At 34.2% G+C, this 17,025-nt stretch overlaps 1 protein-coding gene across 1 annotated transcript; it reads left to right on the forward strand.

The window, feature by feature from the left end:
• Positions 1-127: 127 nt before the first annotated feature.
• LOC111061274 (polyribonucleotide nucleotidyltransferase 1, mitochondrial) lies at positions 128-16,919 on the forward strand. The gene is made up of 9 exons (XM_039427184.1): positions 128-484; positions 4,825-5,742; positions 6,502-6,675; positions 7,906-8,099; positions 8,349-8,512; positions 12,348-12,535; positions 13,693-13,816; positions 14,622-14,855; positions 16,437-16,919. Exons 1-9 carry the CDS (start codon positions 363-365, stop codon positions 16,596-16,598), a joined length of 2,280 nt encoding a protein of 759 aa, XP_039283118.1. The 5' UTR covers positions 128-362; the 3' UTR covers positions 16,599-16,919.
• Positions 16,920-17,025: the final 106 nt, after the last annotated feature.

The raw sequence follows: 17,025 nt of genomic DNA on the forward strand, positions 1-17,025 counted from the left end.
TTCAAAAATATGGATCAGGAAAAATAATCCCTTTATATTTTCATAAGAACATTAATCAATACATGAAAAAATGTTTATATTGTTATTGTAGTTTTTGAACTCATAATCAAGATGGCATTGAATATTTGTTGAGAACATAACCTATTTTACCGGGTGTTTGAGGTTATAATTGAGATATTGTATAATTGAGTCAATGTTAAAAATTTGTTTTATTGCAATACATTTTTATTATGTTAAGCATTAACGACAGAAAAACGTGACATGAATGTAATTAAAATATTCAGTTCTTTTGTATTTGCAGAAAGTAATGAATTCTATTTAATATATTGTGAATTTTGATTTGTGTGTGAAATTAATAGATTATGTCTCGTTTACAAAGTGTGATAAGACTACACAAAATCTACTTTAGAAATGGAATTTATCGGTCTTTTCTTACCAATAACAAAAATGTTCAATCCTCTACCGATGTAGAGTTTGCTGACAGGTAAGAATAGGCCTAAGTCATACAAAACTTATTCCATTTTTCAACAACATAGACCAATATAAGCGTATGGTGTCGCAGTGGTTTGAAGGTCAATAATTAAATATGCTTGTGTGCACACATACATACAAATTTACAGTCTTTAACCTTCTAAAAGATTTGTCAATAAAAATAGAAGAAACATAACACTAAGAAATAAGAAAGAAAGTTTGACTACAGTTAGACCCCTGGCTCAACTCCAAATATTAATCAATCCTTGAAGCCAGAGAAAGGCCTCCTCATCAGCCAGGTGCAATCTTGGCAACCCTCCAGAGAACCGATACAATGGACACTCAGAAATAATGTGGTCCATTTTTTGGATCTCTCCACATTTACAATTGGGAGAGTCTGTAAATCCCCAAAGATGCATACTTTTGTTGCATCTCCCTTGGCCAGATCTAAGCGTGTTCAGGCGAACTCACTGCCGTCTGGGCAGTTCAAATCCTGACAATCTACTGCTTGGGTTGGTCACATGATTTTTGTGCCTCACTGCCTGTGAGTCCCTAAGTCTCACCATTTCTGCATTGTGCTGTCAAAAAACCCTGCTAAGTACGAGTAGAGCCAATGTGGCTTTTTTATTTTAAGCGCAACGCAGCTGGAGAGTCTGGTATTAGGTCCTGATGTATTGGGAGTGTTGTCATCTCACAGATCTTCCTCATATCTCTGCCAGAAATTTCCTCTCCTCAGCTATGGGGTTGGTATGTTACTGAGAACTGTTAGCTAACTGGTTTCAGTCTGCATCATTAGGCTTGTAGGTTGGTGATGATTGTATACAAAAAGTATTGAGCAAGGCTGTCCGCGCATACTATCTATTTCGTACTAATTGAAATGGACAGCAACAAGTTGCCGAACGCCATACACCGGCTTCCCGGCAATTGCAGTGATACATAGACCAATATATTTTTATTGTTCAATCCATTCACTAATTTAAAGTTTCACCTTACAGCAATGAAGATTATACTTGCTACGTTCAATAAACTAACTAACAATAAGATTTTGTAACTATACAGTCAAAAATTTAAGGTGAAATGTTATGTTTCTGGCTGTTCTAGCCATTGACGGTCTTGAATGTACAAGAGAAGGAACTTGATGACTAGGCAATACTCGATAGCAGTTCAATGTCTCCATGAGCATCATTAATTCCCATAATTTGGTTGCAGTTTTCAGTTCTTGTGCAATGCTTCACAAAAAAATATTTGTTATGTGCATTTCTTAATTTTGTGTTCTAGACTACGTGGCTTATGAAAAGAAGATGAGAGATAAACAAACTTATTGGGGGTTCCTATTTAATGGCTATTAATAGTTCTAACTAGAAAATTATTTCAACTACGTATCCTAAATAGTTTATTCAACTACCACGAGATTAAGTGACACGAAATTTTCTATAGAATAGGCCTAATTACTTTCCTGTCAGCCTCTACAACCTAGAACTCCTGCCTTCTCTAGATTTTTGAACTCATTTCACCCAATCTAAAGTCTAAATACGTAAATAAATTATTTTCTTACAATTGGTAAAATTTAGCCTACGTTAAAGATGAAATAGAAAATTCAATATCTATCTCTTTAAACCCATCTTGAAATATCCTGTTTGAATTGAAGATTGAAAAAGAATTGTTGTAAAAAGAGAATATAATACATTTATTACTATACATTATTAATTCAATATCTGCTGTTCAGGAATATTTGTAGTAGCAAAAATTCCTCTCTTGGATTTCTTCACATATATAGTCATAGTTTGTTTTCCGAGAAAATACAGTCATGATAAATACGTGTATTATCGTCAGAGTGACCTGATTGATGTTCGGGTGTTTCTACCGATCGACATCGCTCAGTTGTGATGTGGGTTGGGCAAGGAAGCAAGGAGTAACGCCTTCTTTTCCTAATAGACTGGTGGTCGGGATCCAGCATCTAGAAGGCCCTCGTTGTACTGGCAGTAAGGACCAGTGTTGAGTTGGCTAGGGTTAGGGGTTGCTAACAGGAGGTCTCGCGTCCCCGAGGAAGAGAGCAGGATGCTGACAGGAGGTATCACGTCCTGAGGAGGGGTTAGGGGTCGCTGACAGGAGGAGGTCTCGCGTCCCCGGCGAAGAACAGGATGCTGACATGAGGTCTCGCGTCTCCGGGGAAGAGAGCAGGATGCAGACAAGAGGTCTCGCGTCCTGAGGAAAGTTTGGAAGTGGAGTGATGAAGTCTGAAAGAAGAGAGCGACGCCTTTTATAGCCAGTGGCTGAAGCAGAGTGGCGAGAGTTGAGCCGCCTTCGTCGGCTGGCTCTCCCACCCTTCGTATCTAGGATGCATGTATCGCTAGAGTTTAGCGATAACCACCCGTCTTTTAAAGCACTATCTTTCCCAACGTTACAATGGGTATCCAACAGATGTACACATAAATTCCTTATTTCTTTGTTCAATTTATTTACAAGGTACTCATATAATTTATAGCCTAATTTGTATTTAATGCTGACACATTATTGAAAACCTTATAAAAAATATACAGGTCTAATGGGATTTATTATATACAGTCTACAGGATATGACTTTGGAGGGGGGTAGTGGTAGTGGTGGATTGGTGTTTATGGGCTATAATAATCTTCTTTTTGGGTGACAGCTAAGAAAATACAATGTTCATTTTTGTTCTTTTTGATGAAAATTCCCCACATCTTATGCCTTGAGTAACATGGATCTGGCCGCGATACCACGCGTTATCGTCACACCTCCAAGTGGGCACCTGCTGTTTGCATATCCCGTGAGTTGTGACACGCGAACTACTACCCAACGGTTCTGCCAAGTCGGTAGGCGAGTATCATGGAGGAGTTTAGCCTGCATTTAGTGTAACCACCACTATCCAGCTCCGGCTGTACGTGGGCCTGGCAAAGCCCGGACGTATCCTCTAACTCGTCTACAGGCCAGGAAAAATACTCATGGTTCCCAATTGTATACGTCTCCTGGGTGGGCGCTTGCACGTCCACCACACAAGCGCCCAAAAGGGGACGCCAGAGTTTCGGAAAGAAGCGCCAGTGAGAGGGTTTTTCGACATGCTATGATGCTACTTTCAGAGATGGAGGCGTTAAGGTCTATTCACACCAACCTATTTCGATCTGCAGAGTGGCAGAGCAACAGAGCACAGATATCTGAGCGTCCGACGAGTTTGTATTCACATCAAAAAACATCTGTGGGCCTACAGAGCTTTTCGCTCTATTCTCAGTTGTAGTAATGTTTAGAAGGCGTTTCTTCAAGATCTCTGCCGATTCCTCATTTTTCTTTTTTTTAAGCAAACGCGAGCCAAATTATTAATTTCAAGGCGCTGAATCCGAATCTGAAATTATAATTTCTCTATCTCCATTTTTACGCGATTTAGGTTTTTGAAGAGAGAACTTTCTCGAAAACGTCCGCTCGGATGCCTGGAGAAAATCGCTCCCAGAGCGATTCGAAAACATCTGCATGCAAGCAGAGTTTTGTTGGAAACGTCGGCTGGCAGATATCGGCAGATAAGCAGAGGGCGTTGTGAATACCTGCATTGCTCAAGCCGGCACAGACAGATCTTTTTCCATCCATCCATCCATCCACAGACTCTGCAGAGCTGCCGAGTTTGATGTGAATACTACTTTACTCGGATCCCACAGTCTGGCCTATGGAAGTTTCACATGCCTGCTACTTCCAGAGACGGGGATACCCTGATTCCCATAGTCTGGTCTCTCACTGGCTAACCCCGAAACTCCACCGGAGAATTCCATACAGTGGAAGCTTTGTTTTCCTACCAGCAGATGTAGGCCTATTGTACATTTATAAATAATAAGATTTGTATTGTACATTACAAATTGATAAGAACAATATGAAAAATTGTAGTACCCTTTATTAAAGGGTACTTTAAATTTCGTAGTACCCTTTATTAAAGGCTACTACAAGTTTTAATATTGTTCTTATTAATTTGTAAAAAAGTAGCCCATTCAAGTGAAGTGATTTTATTCATTTACAATGTATTAAAAATTAACTTTGAAATTCAATTTTCCGATTAATAGGCTTGAATTATTAGGTTATTATTAAATTCAAGTAGAGCTTGAATAATAAAAAATATTAACTCAGCTTCTTTAAGATAACACCAGCCTATGAGAATATTCACGACTTTATAAAAAATTTTCATTAGTTGTTCTCTTATGAATACGGAATTTCAAAGTCTGTCGATCGTTATCCCTGTATTTTGAGGGGTTTCTTCCACTTGGACTCATGATTAGAATTCAAATTATGATTAGAGTCTCCTCAAATTCAAATTAGGATAAATGAAGATGATGTTATTTGTTTGTATTGTTTCAGGGGCAATCTGAGGATATCCAGTGGTAAATATGCAAGATTCACAGATGGTTGTGCGGTTGCTGAGCAGGGAGACACATCGGTGATGGTGACAGCTGTTAGCAAGCCTAAGCTGACTCCCTCTTCCTTTCTACCTCTGACTGTAGACTATCGTCAAAAAGCAGCGGCGGCTGGCAGAATCCCGACCAATTTCCTGAGACGCGAACTGGGACCAACGGAACATGAGATTCTTGTCAGTCGCGTGATAGATCGCTCTCTGAGGCCACTATTCCCGCTTGGATTCAACTATGAGACACAACTAGTCGTCAACTTGTTGGCTGTAGACGGCGTTCACGACCCTGAGATATTGAGCATCAACGCGGCCTCGGCAGCTCTCAGCCTGTCTGACATTCCTTGGAACGGTCCCATTGGAGCCGTCAGAGTCGGCCTCATCGACAATGAAGTCATTATCAATCCAAGTCGTAAGGAATTGACGATCAGTGACCTCAATCTGATAGTTGTTGCCACAAGCCAGAGTCTGGTTGTTATGTTGGAAGGCTTCTGCAATAACATTCTGCAACAGTACTTCCTCAAAGCTATCAAATCCGGTGTTAAAGAGTGTCAAAAAATAGTGCAGTCGATACAACAACTACAAAAGCAATGTGGAAAAGTGAAAAGGACGTTTGAAGCAAAAGCTCAACCTAGTCCAGAATTGTTAGAAGCAGTAAAAACTATGTCTATTATGAAATTAAAAGATATACTCACAGACTTTAGTTTAGATAAAGTTAGTAGGGATGAAAAACTTAGAGAAGTTAGAACAGACTTATTGGAAAAATTGAAAAATGGAATGGAGGTTGCGCCCAGCCAAGAGGATATTGGAGAGGCATTCAACTCTGTCGGCAAAGATGTATTTCGTGAATTAGTGTTTGAAACTAAACTAAGGTAGGCTATATATGAAAATAAAACCTTGTTTTAGAATTGTTCTACTCTCAAGTTTTTAAAAATTGTTCTCGAACGAAAAATATTGTCCAACCACAGATTTATTAAAAGTCGAGATATTGGTAAATCGAAACCGGTATCTTGATTTATAATAAATTTGTGTTTGGACAATATCTAGTTTTTTCATTCAGTATGGATAACTACCACAATATCACCTTCACAATACTACTCACGAAGTATTCAACAAATTATTTGACTTTTGAAAAATTCATCTAGTTTCAAAAAATAACTGCCGTAAAATTAAAAGCAATATTCGAATTGAGAAACTCTCCTCGTTAATCATAATAATTATTAATGACCTCATAAAATATATGTAATTTATTTCATAATAGAGGTATGATTTCTCACAAATAGGAGACATATTATGTTTTCGGGCTAGAATCTATCGTTGGTGTTCATTACACGCTTGTCTGAAACACCTTATGTTGAAAATGCCATTTATTCATTTTGTCCAGATCTTCAGTGAAAAGAGTCACGTAGCAGTTAGGTAGGCAATATATGAAAATAAAACCTTGTTATAATATTTTTCTACTTTCAAGTTTTTGAAAATTGTTCTTGTACGAGAAATCGAAATTTATTGATCGAATGCCAAAATGAATAACTATGTATGCTCTGAATATTTTTCGTATGCAAAAATTATTTGCAATATAAATATCAAATCTTATTAAAACAATAATTTTCCCCAAACTATTAAATTTTCAGGTGTGATGGAAGAGAACTAGATGAAATAAGACCGATTTCTTGCGAAGTGAACATGTTCAATCCCCTACATGGTTCTGCACTGTTCCAGCGAGGTCAAACTCAAGTATTATGCACTGTAGCATTGGACTCACTCGACTCTTCATTAAAAATGGATCAAATCACCATGCTTACCAGGTTATTGCAAAATTCAACTTATCATTAAATATATTACCTTAGTAAAAGATCATATTTTTTGAATTTACCCAGTTTAGTCATTAGTTAATGAATAAAACAGAGAATTGTGTGAAATTGTCACACATATTAAGATTGTGCGAAGCTTCACCATCACATCACATGCGATTCGGATGATGCAGGATTAACAATATTATCATCAGCTAAACTAAAGGTCCACAGATAAGATCATGAGTAGCTTTAGTACTTACTTTAGTATTATTGCTCAAGATCAATTATTATTTCCTGAAAATATGATGTAAGTATTTCTTTAATAGATCTCTTTTATGCTTATGCTATAAGTTATGGTTTATTTACGAGTATATTATACGGTATTATTAATATGCCTATTAGTGTCTGAATATTGTAGAAAAATGGCAAACCTATTGTAATTTAATACACGTAATGGACATTAATCTATTTTTATTTATTTTTTTATTTCTAGATGATTTATTACAAGAAAACCAATGATCCTTCTCATTTTAGAATGAGAGACGATCAGAATTATTTCTTTCATTGAATCAAGTAATTAAGGGTTTGGGCGAATACCTAGTATTTAGTCTCTTAACCGATTAAATAATATATTTTTAATAAATAAATGATATAATGAATAAATAATATATTTCACTGTTTATTCAAATCAATACTTTTATAACTTTGTATTATAATTTCAGCATTACTGCTGATTATTGGAACTCGAAACTGTTACTGTTGATTGATCTGAACTCGAAAAATTAGTTGAGGTTTCCATAAATTATTTTTCAATAAAAATAACCTATTGAACCAATTTACTTGATATCCTATATCAAGACCTGAAACTATACTAAGCATCTTAATAATTATGAGAATCTTATTAAAATTATAATTATAGTCATCATACTATACTACTGAATTAGGGCGAGACAACATTAGGTGTTTTTTTCAGACGAGTCGGCATGGCAGGAAGTTCTCCGATTGGCAGATTGGGTCGGCGTTCGGGAATCAGCTGATAATCAGCCAATCGGAGAGCTGGCCATGCCGACTCGTCTGAAAACACCTGAAAAAACGCCTTATATGGCCTCGACTCTCGACCAAGAATAGTTCTCTTGTAGTATTTTTCTCGCCCTTTGAATAGTTTTCTTGTAGTATTTCTCCTTTTTAATATAACACTTCTACTTCAGTCTTTGCTCTAATCCTCTTTTTTATCACTTCTAGTGGTTTGAAGGAGAAAAACTTTTTTCTTCATTACGAATTTCCACAATATGCTGTAAATGAGATTGAGCGTGCAGGAGGCTCGAAAAGACGCGAGCTTGGTCATGGAGCTCTTGCTGAGAAAGGGTTGAGAGCAGTAGTTCCCAATGACTTTCCATTCACGATTCGGTTATCGTCTGAAGTTCTAGAATCTAATGGTAAGCTTATAATACTGATTTGCTGTCGAATATTATTTCAAATGCATGTTCTATTCGAATGTGTTACAGTCCTTGTAGTTTTGATTCTATAATGATCGAAATTGTTTTGGGATAGAGTTGGAAGAGAACGAGTGAAATTTGTAGTATAATTTTTGTTATTGCTGACTGAATCCAAAATTGAGTTTCTTGTATACTTTGAACATTGTACGTTGTTATATTGAACATTGTACGTTTTGTTCTACTTTGCAGGATCGTCATCTATGGCGTCAGTGTGTGCAGGAAGTATGGCGTTGATGGATGCTGGAGTTCCTATCAGTTGTCATTCAGCTGGTGTAGCCATTGGATTACTTTCCAAGTACGAAAACAACGACACCAAACACATGGAAGATTATTGTATTCTCACTGACATTTTGGTATGCATATTATTTTCATTTCACCTATTTTCTTGATGTGTTTCGAAAATCATGCCATAGAATTCTCTGTATCCAGTAGGACACAAAACAATTATTCAATGTTTTAAAAAGTGTATAGAATATGAGTTATTACAGTAGCCGAGTTATCCAACTTGTTTTATTGATGGGCATAGGAACAAGGTCCATTCCATGATCACGTCAAGAATATTTTTCCACTATATTGCGCATATTTATATACAGAGTTGGTGAAAAGTATGGAAAAATCTTAATATATAATTATGTTACAAGAATTATTTGACAATATGTTTCATTGGGGATCGTATTTATATAAAAAAACTACTTTTCAGTCGCTTCAAAATTTTGGTTCGCCATCTTGAATCCAACTTCATTTTTTCAATGGGAAGGTGATCATATGATACATGATTTCGATACAGAATTTCAAGAAGAAATGAATGGAAAAAACCGCACAATGATATCTCAAATTGCTTCAAAGTTATTCCCATTTAAAAGTACAGTATTAATAAATCTTGCAAAAATGAAATAAATTAGTATATAAAAATGTAACAGATAAGCACTATACGTGTTTACTGACACTTAAAAAAGTGGAATTTGATAGATTAATTTTTTTTCCGATTTTCCAAGTACTCATTTATTTCATTTTTGTTAGATTTATTAGTATCTTTGATTGTGAATAACTTTGGAACAGTTTAGATATCGATGTGCGGTTTTCGCTATTCATTTTCTCTTGAAATTCTGTATCGAAATAATGTACCATATGACCACCTTCCCATTTAAAAAAAAATGATGTTGGATCTTGAATTGAATCCTCAATGTAACATATTGTCAAATTCTACTTGAAGCAGAAATATTAAGCGTTTCCATACTTCTCACCAACTCTGTATAGTTGTTTTCGGAAGACACCTCTACTCATCATGCAGTGTCATCTAAGGGGTCCAAGATACTGCTTTATTAATATGTAATGCGTATTAGTATATGAATCAAAATTCGGATGAGGAACAGACTGTGCCTGATGGTCCTCCCCTAATTATCTAAAAAGTAATTGTGTATCATTGAATCAATTATTAATAAATGAATGAATTATGAATTAATATGCGAATACAGATTTCGACTTCCTAATAAATGTGTAGTTAAAATGGAGTCGGGAGGCGTCTCTCCTTTTCCCAAACTATTTACGAATATTTTCAATAAAATTTGATAAATAAATTTATTTTTTGAATCTTCTTCATCATTTGAATATTGAAAAGCACGGATTCTGCTGTCAATTCCACTTTACTTTTCTACAGATGAAAATTTGTTGGTCTCAACACGAAGCTGGAGTTCTACAAGTTGGTTAAGAAAGTGGATCAGTGTTTGTTTTAAATGATTCAAAATATTCATTAATAAAATGTTACTTATTTTGAAAATAATAGGTTGTTGGAAAATTTAACTAGCTACCATCTCACACTCTCAAACCAGTAGCTATTTGTTTTTAGTGTCTAACATTTTTATTCCCTAAGACAATTTTTTTAATTATTACTATCAACTTATTCTTGAATACATTTATCCATTCTGAAGCAGCTCTCGTTTCGGATTTTGAAACATTGGATGATATGGATCTGCATTAACCAAGTTAAATCACCTTTATTAACGTCTATTTTTATCGTCGTAACTAGTTGACTAATTAGCCTATAACAATAATATACTACTCTAATAGGGCCGGTTCCCGAGCTCGAGATCTATAAGTTCTGGACTTACAGAGTCCAGGACTTAGATAAGCCCTTGGGTCTAAATCGACTTTCTGAGTCACGATTTTATCTTCTAAACTCTGGGGTCTATAGCACGTCAAAGTGTTAAGTTCTCGACTTATTTGAGTCCAGGACTTTAACGCTGTAAACATGAGGGAAATTCACAATATTTTGTTGTTGTATTGTTGGCATTATAGCAAAACGAAAAAGCTGATTGCTGCAGGATAATTCAAATGAGCATGCTCTCCAAATTATTTTGTAAAAATAAAAATCTGGTGTGGCGCACTCACACAATTTTCCTTGCCGTTATGAAAATTGATCACCTGACGCTAGTGTTCCCGCGCATCTCAAGTCTACTACTATTCAAATTTCAAAAATCTGAGCCAGCTGGTGACAGGACAATAACGCTGGAAACACACGAGGTCTGCTATATCTTCATAGTGAATTATTTAATAGAATCAACAGTTGCCAAGAGTTTGCAATTGAAATAATCACATTTTCTCGAATTTCGAGCTTATTTTCAATTTTAGGTGAGAATGTAACTGATCATTAATTGTAGAGATTTTTATGCTCAATCTTTTCCACTTGAATTTTTTTGTTTAAATTGTATCTGAAGCCTGATAGTTGGGAATGTAAAATCAAACTTTGCATAGATGGGGCGGAGCTCCTGAAATTTTTACAGATATGGGACTTGTGGCAGTTGATAGAGCTTATCAATGACTATTGTTGGTAATAAATTTGATCAAAATCGTTGGAGCCGTTTTCGAGAAAATCGTGAAAACCCCTGTTTTTGACAACATTTTCGCCATTTTAGCCGCCATCTTTAATTGCATTTGATCGAAATTGTTCGTGTCGGATCCTTATAGTGTAAGGACCTTAAGTTTCAAATTTCAAGTCATTCCGTTGATTGGGAGATGAGATATCGTGTACACAGACGCACATACACTCATACACACACACACACACACACACACACACACACACACACACACACACATACAGACCAATACCCAAAAACCACTTTTTTGGACTCAGGGGACCTTGAAACGTATAGAAATTTAGAAATTGGGGTACCTTAATTTTTTTCGGAAAGCAATACTTTCCTTACCTATGGTAATAGGGCAAGGAAAGTATGTTTCGATTTCTTTGTAGGCCTATTCAAAGCAAAACCTAACTTTTCGAAAGATGAATGAATAAACATATCATTTTACGTTATTCTATTATTGATCATTAATCCTAACCATTGATTTTGGATTAAAAATCTCATTAGGCTATTGAGTTTGAAAACGTATTTGTTAAAAAAAATGGAATAATAATTAATTATTGTTATATTATTAATATGTTGAATATGACATTGATTAATAACAATCAGATTGGAATATAAATTCCAAGGAAAATCCTAGTATTATTTTTCTTGAAAATTTTTAGGTTATGTCAAAGACGTGAAATAAGGTTAACTTAGGTTTTTACGCATAATTCTAATACAAATTTTATTCCAAAATAAACTTTCAAACTATAAATTATGAATTTAGATGGACTAATCCAAATAATTTAGGTAGTCCATGACATTTATTTGGCTTTTTATCTACTACAAAACAATAACTGAATTGTGTTTGCTCAGTTAAGTCTAGAACTTGAATTTAAACCCTACCCCAGTCGAAGGTTTAAAATCACGCTGTTTTAAGTCCTGGACTAAACAATTTTTGATAAATCCTTGACTCGGAAAGAGGCGAGAATCTAATTCAAGTCCTGGACTTATAAGCCCTTTACTCAGAAAGCGAAATTATAAACTCCAGGGTCTAACGTGATCTCTAAATTCCAGAGTCTATTTAAGTCCTCGACTACATTAACGCTTTGACTCGGAAAGCCAATTTTCTGACTCCAGAGTGTAAAGCCAGTTAAAGTCTATAACTTAGCTAAATGCCGAGCTCGGAAACCGGCCCTTAGTAAGTTTAACAAATGTATTTAAAGAACAAATTGTCAAGAAGTAGATATTATTGTAGGAATTATTTCAATGAATGAATAGATTTAATGTAGTAACTGGATTCAGAATATTTAGATTTTGGTTAATGAAAGCTGTCTCTTTACAGGGCATTGAAGATTATTTAGGAGATATGGACTTCAAACTGGCAGGAACTAAGAAGGGAATTACTGCTATACAGGCTGACATTAAAATTCCTGGCCTCCCGTTGAAAGTTGTGATGGAGGCTGTGGAGGCTGCAACAGTTGCTAAGTCAAAAATAATTGACATAATGAATAACACAATAGATAAGACAAGGTTAGTTGAATTAACATTTAATATTCTTATGAAGAATTTTTAATCCTTTACTATTAAACGAGCAACTTCTGTTTTTATGTTTAGATGTTTATATGTTTGTATTTCACCGGATCTCGAAAATGGCTCTAACGATTCTCATAAAATTCAGAACATAGTAAGTTTATAATTTAGTAAGATTTTATTGAACTAGGTCTCATCCCTTGGAAAACTCGCTAAGAGGATAATTATTAATCATCCTTGGAAAAACAGCTGATAATAATTATTTCGTCGTATGTTGGTGATGGAAGTGAGTGAGCGAGTTCATGTGTGGTGGACTGTGTCAAAATTATGACTCAGCTGTTGAACTTTTGTAATCATTCAATCAGGTACTTAGTAGTGCCGGTTGCAAAAAAGCCGGGTTATTTTCAATCCTGATTCATTCCAGTAGATCCATCTTTTTGATATGGTCTTCTCTGATTTGGTTCACGTGAAGTTAATCAGGATTAAAATCTAACCGGCTTTTGTGCAACTGAGCCTTTGTGAGGGTAATTTTTGCCTTCCCTTTGGGAATTAATCTCAATTTACTGTGATTAGATAGAACATTTCTGTATGAATGTTATTATAATTTCTTCTTTCGTAATACATTTTTTATGCTTTTGTACTCCAGAGCGAAGCTCGGTCCCCGATTTTAAAGTCCTTAACATGAATGTTTATTGGTCAACCATTAATAGAATCTAATAAGTACCGTAAATTTTATTTTTATAGTGAATTGCTTGTCCTGTCGTATATAAGCAATTTACTGTTGTAAAAGTAAAAAAGTTTTTTATCAGATTATTGACTTAAAGTTTCAAGTTTTTACGAAACACATTAATTAATAGAATGCTATGTTTTTTAAATAATGTATGTTTCTGTGCTCTTGATAAACATTTTATACGTGATTGTCATAATGAAGCGTGTATGGGTGAAATATTCGATGTCAATAGCAATAGCATAAACTCCTACTGAAGTTGTAGAACACCGGAAACCGTGAAACAATGTTTTCACAAAACAAAAATTTTGTTTTTTTAATTTTAATTCAATTGAAATTTGTAGTAGTAACTATTTCTTTTGACATTGAAGTTACTCGTAATAGATCAGATTTGCTATTGCAAAAAGTTAATGACTTTCATGTTTTTCAGAAAAGATGTAAAAGAATCTTGGCCAGTCACTGACAAAATAGAAATTCCCGCTCATAAAAGGTCCAGAGTTATTGGACCTGGTGGAATGAATTTGAAGAAAATCATGTTGGACACAGGAGCTCAAGTAAGTAAATTTGTCCAGTTCTGCTGAATAATGTGGTTATTTATAACAAAACATCTATGAATGACAGTATTTTTATATGAGTTATCACTCTTCTCTCATTCAGTGGCGAACAAACTGGTCTTCTCTCATTTCTATTAAATTTTAACATATTTTATTCAACTGATTGGATACTTAACTTACTCCATACTTGAATACGAATTAGACGTTTTAATAGTCATCTAGGCATCTAGCCTTAGTTATGTGCTGAATCGCGCCACTAAATTGGAATAATTTGGTTGATGTTTTTTTTTCATCATTATTCAAACAGTATGAGTTATTTTTTGTCAACAGTGGCACTTTTTAAAACTTTTCAACAAAACATAAATTCCGAATTTAACAGTTTCTGGCGGAAGCCTGTTGTTTGCTTACTTCATTGTAATGATCTAAATATTATTTTTGTCCTGAGATTGGTCCTTACAAACGCCCTAGACTTGTGCCTAGGTAGTGGTAGAAAGGATGTGTTTACCTCTATTGATTTAAACCGCAGAAAAGAAGGTTTATAATGAATATTGTTGATAGTTGGTGTTACTAGCTTTACGGTAGCAGGCACCCGTTTACATCATAGGATTTTTATGGATTACAACATAATTGGATTACAACAATTTTTATGAATAGTTATTATGTTTTTTTGGAAAGAAATTGACTTTTCAAGTTTAATTATTTAAGCCTCTAATTGAAATTATCTATATATTTAGTAGATCTATGAATTCAGTTTGACTGATAATCATTGAAGTGCATTCATTATTGTTGATTCATTCAATTAAAGCTGTCGCCTGGAGAAGACAATATATTCACGATATTCGCTCCGAATAAATGTGCAATGGACGAAGCTGTGGAAATCATCAACAAACTGATAGCCAAGGAAAGAGAACCTCAGTTGGAGTTTGGATCGATATATACGGCGAAAGTGGTTGAAATCAGGGATATCGGTGTTATGGTAACATTATACCCGGACATGCCTCCAGCCCTCATTCATAATTCGCAGCTCGATCAACGAAAGGTGAGTATTGATACCTTAGAAATTGGATAATTAATACTGTTTATATTATATCGGTTGAATAATTCAGAAGTCAGTTCATTAATTGCATTTTGTAATATGTTTGGATTATTGCTTTATAATTTTGTTAGTTTTGGAAGTTACACTTTGCAGACTGATGAAATGTATTCTTGGCGTACTTTAGCTGTACATTGCAACTCTACTAAATTCAATTCGAAATTATATTTATTATTGCCTTACAATTTTAGAAGTATGATATTCGTATTTTATTTGTTTACAAAGTTGTCATTAGTATTGTTTATTTTATTTTATCTTCACTTTGTACTTTATGCGCAATATTCCTGCTATATTGTATTGTATACCGTTAAAGAAGTCTGTAATTTTTTTTGTCGAAATAGAACTTATTATTATTATTATTGTATGTGATGCTATAAATGTTCACTATTCTTCATATGTAATTGTGTCAACGTTTTAATTTTCTAAAAATAATAAATAATTGATAAATTTAATAATATATCTTCACTTAGTTCTGACAATTTACTGCATCTAAAGGTGGAAGTTGAGTGATTTTATTGGTACAAGTTAAGATGATTATTTTACGAGATTAAAATAGGAATGTCATTATTCTTAATAATATTTAATTAAATAAATTATACAACTTTGCAAAACTTTATTTCTTGTTGAATCGACTTCTAAGGCTTTGATTTATAACATTGCATATTTTTTAATAATATGAATAATCTCAATACGATCAAAGTTTTTCCAACATGGATGTAAATTCCTATTCTGAAACGAATATTGTAATTTGAAAAATCTGAATTTTTCATGAGTTTTCCCCAATCTGCCATTCTGGATCTTAAAATCGTCAAATTTCGTGATTGTATCAAACGGGGTTTAAAATAGTTGAGCTTTATATAGAATCTGCCGATCAAACCAATGAAATCAGCTAATAATAGTTTTTCCACGTTATTTCACAAAATGTGTTTTCAGTCTCAATTACCGGACATTGTAGATGATTTAATTTGTTTTGGAGATAATTATAGCTACTCTAACTTAATTCCAAACATATTTACTTTTCCAATATGTCACTTATTATTAATTATTATTATATTATCCAATATTAAATTATTATAATAATAAGTCACAAGTGAGGTCCACGGTATAATGGCAGTGGAAAAATATAGGAGAAAAAGGTTGTCGAACCTCTGTCTTGTCAATGCCTTCTATAGACGGTAGCAGATACAGGTTTTTTTGATGGAATATTAACTGTTCATTGTCGTTTAAAAAAATCAATTATTAGTTTTTATATATAATTATATTTTTTAATAATATTTCATAATGAATTTACATAGTCAAGATGAAATATTTTGTTAATTATTAATTCTACATTGTTAAAAGACGATCTGGAACAGAGCAAAGCGAGAAAGAGATGGCGTTATCCGCTTAGTTGAATGAAAGACAAGGATAGCAATCCCATTGATAATCAAATACTGTCATTATAACGTGGACCTCACTATAGATTTTTGAAGTTTATGTGCAATTCCGATAACCATTTTTACTTTTATGTCATCATTCCTGTTACAGATCAATCATCCGAGTGTTCTCGGCTTGGAAGTGGGCCAAGACCTGCAGGTGAAATACTTTGGCCGAGACCCCGTCTCCGGACAAATGAGGCTTTCCAGGAAAATTTTGTTTGCTCCACCTTCAACGGTTGTCAAAAATCACGGCCACACTGAATCTAGCTGAAGTGCAAAAAATGTACTTTTTCCGTAGTAACTGAATTCCCTTCCTATTGCAAAGGCCAAAAATGAACTCTGCATAAAATGTGTATAGTTGAGTATTTTATAAAACGTTAAACATTAACATTAAAAGTGTTACATATTTGTACTGGATTACAAATGGTTTCTTGAATTTATTCTTCAACTTTCATACAGAGATTATCTTATTTATCCTTAATTCTTATCAGTTTAGTTGACTGTGCATCAGATGTTTACTAATCCAAGTCTCAACCATATTAAATTTATGAGTTCCATTCAAGATTATATGCAGATTGAAAATGTGAGTTTTCATTAAGCGTAGATTAATGAAAATATTCGTCTCCTATCTATATTCAAGTATCTGGATACCATTTAAAAATAAACTCATGAAGATGTTTTTTTGTATAATACGTGTC

Source organism: Nilaparvata lugens, chromosome 4 (genome assembly GCF_014356525.2).
Source record: "Nilaparvata lugens isolate BPH chromosome 4, ASM1435652v1, whole genome shotgun sequence".
NCBI classification, from domain to species: domain Eukaryota; kingdom Metazoa; phylum Arthropoda; class Insecta; order Hemiptera; family Delphacidae; genus Nilaparvata; species Nilaparvata lugens.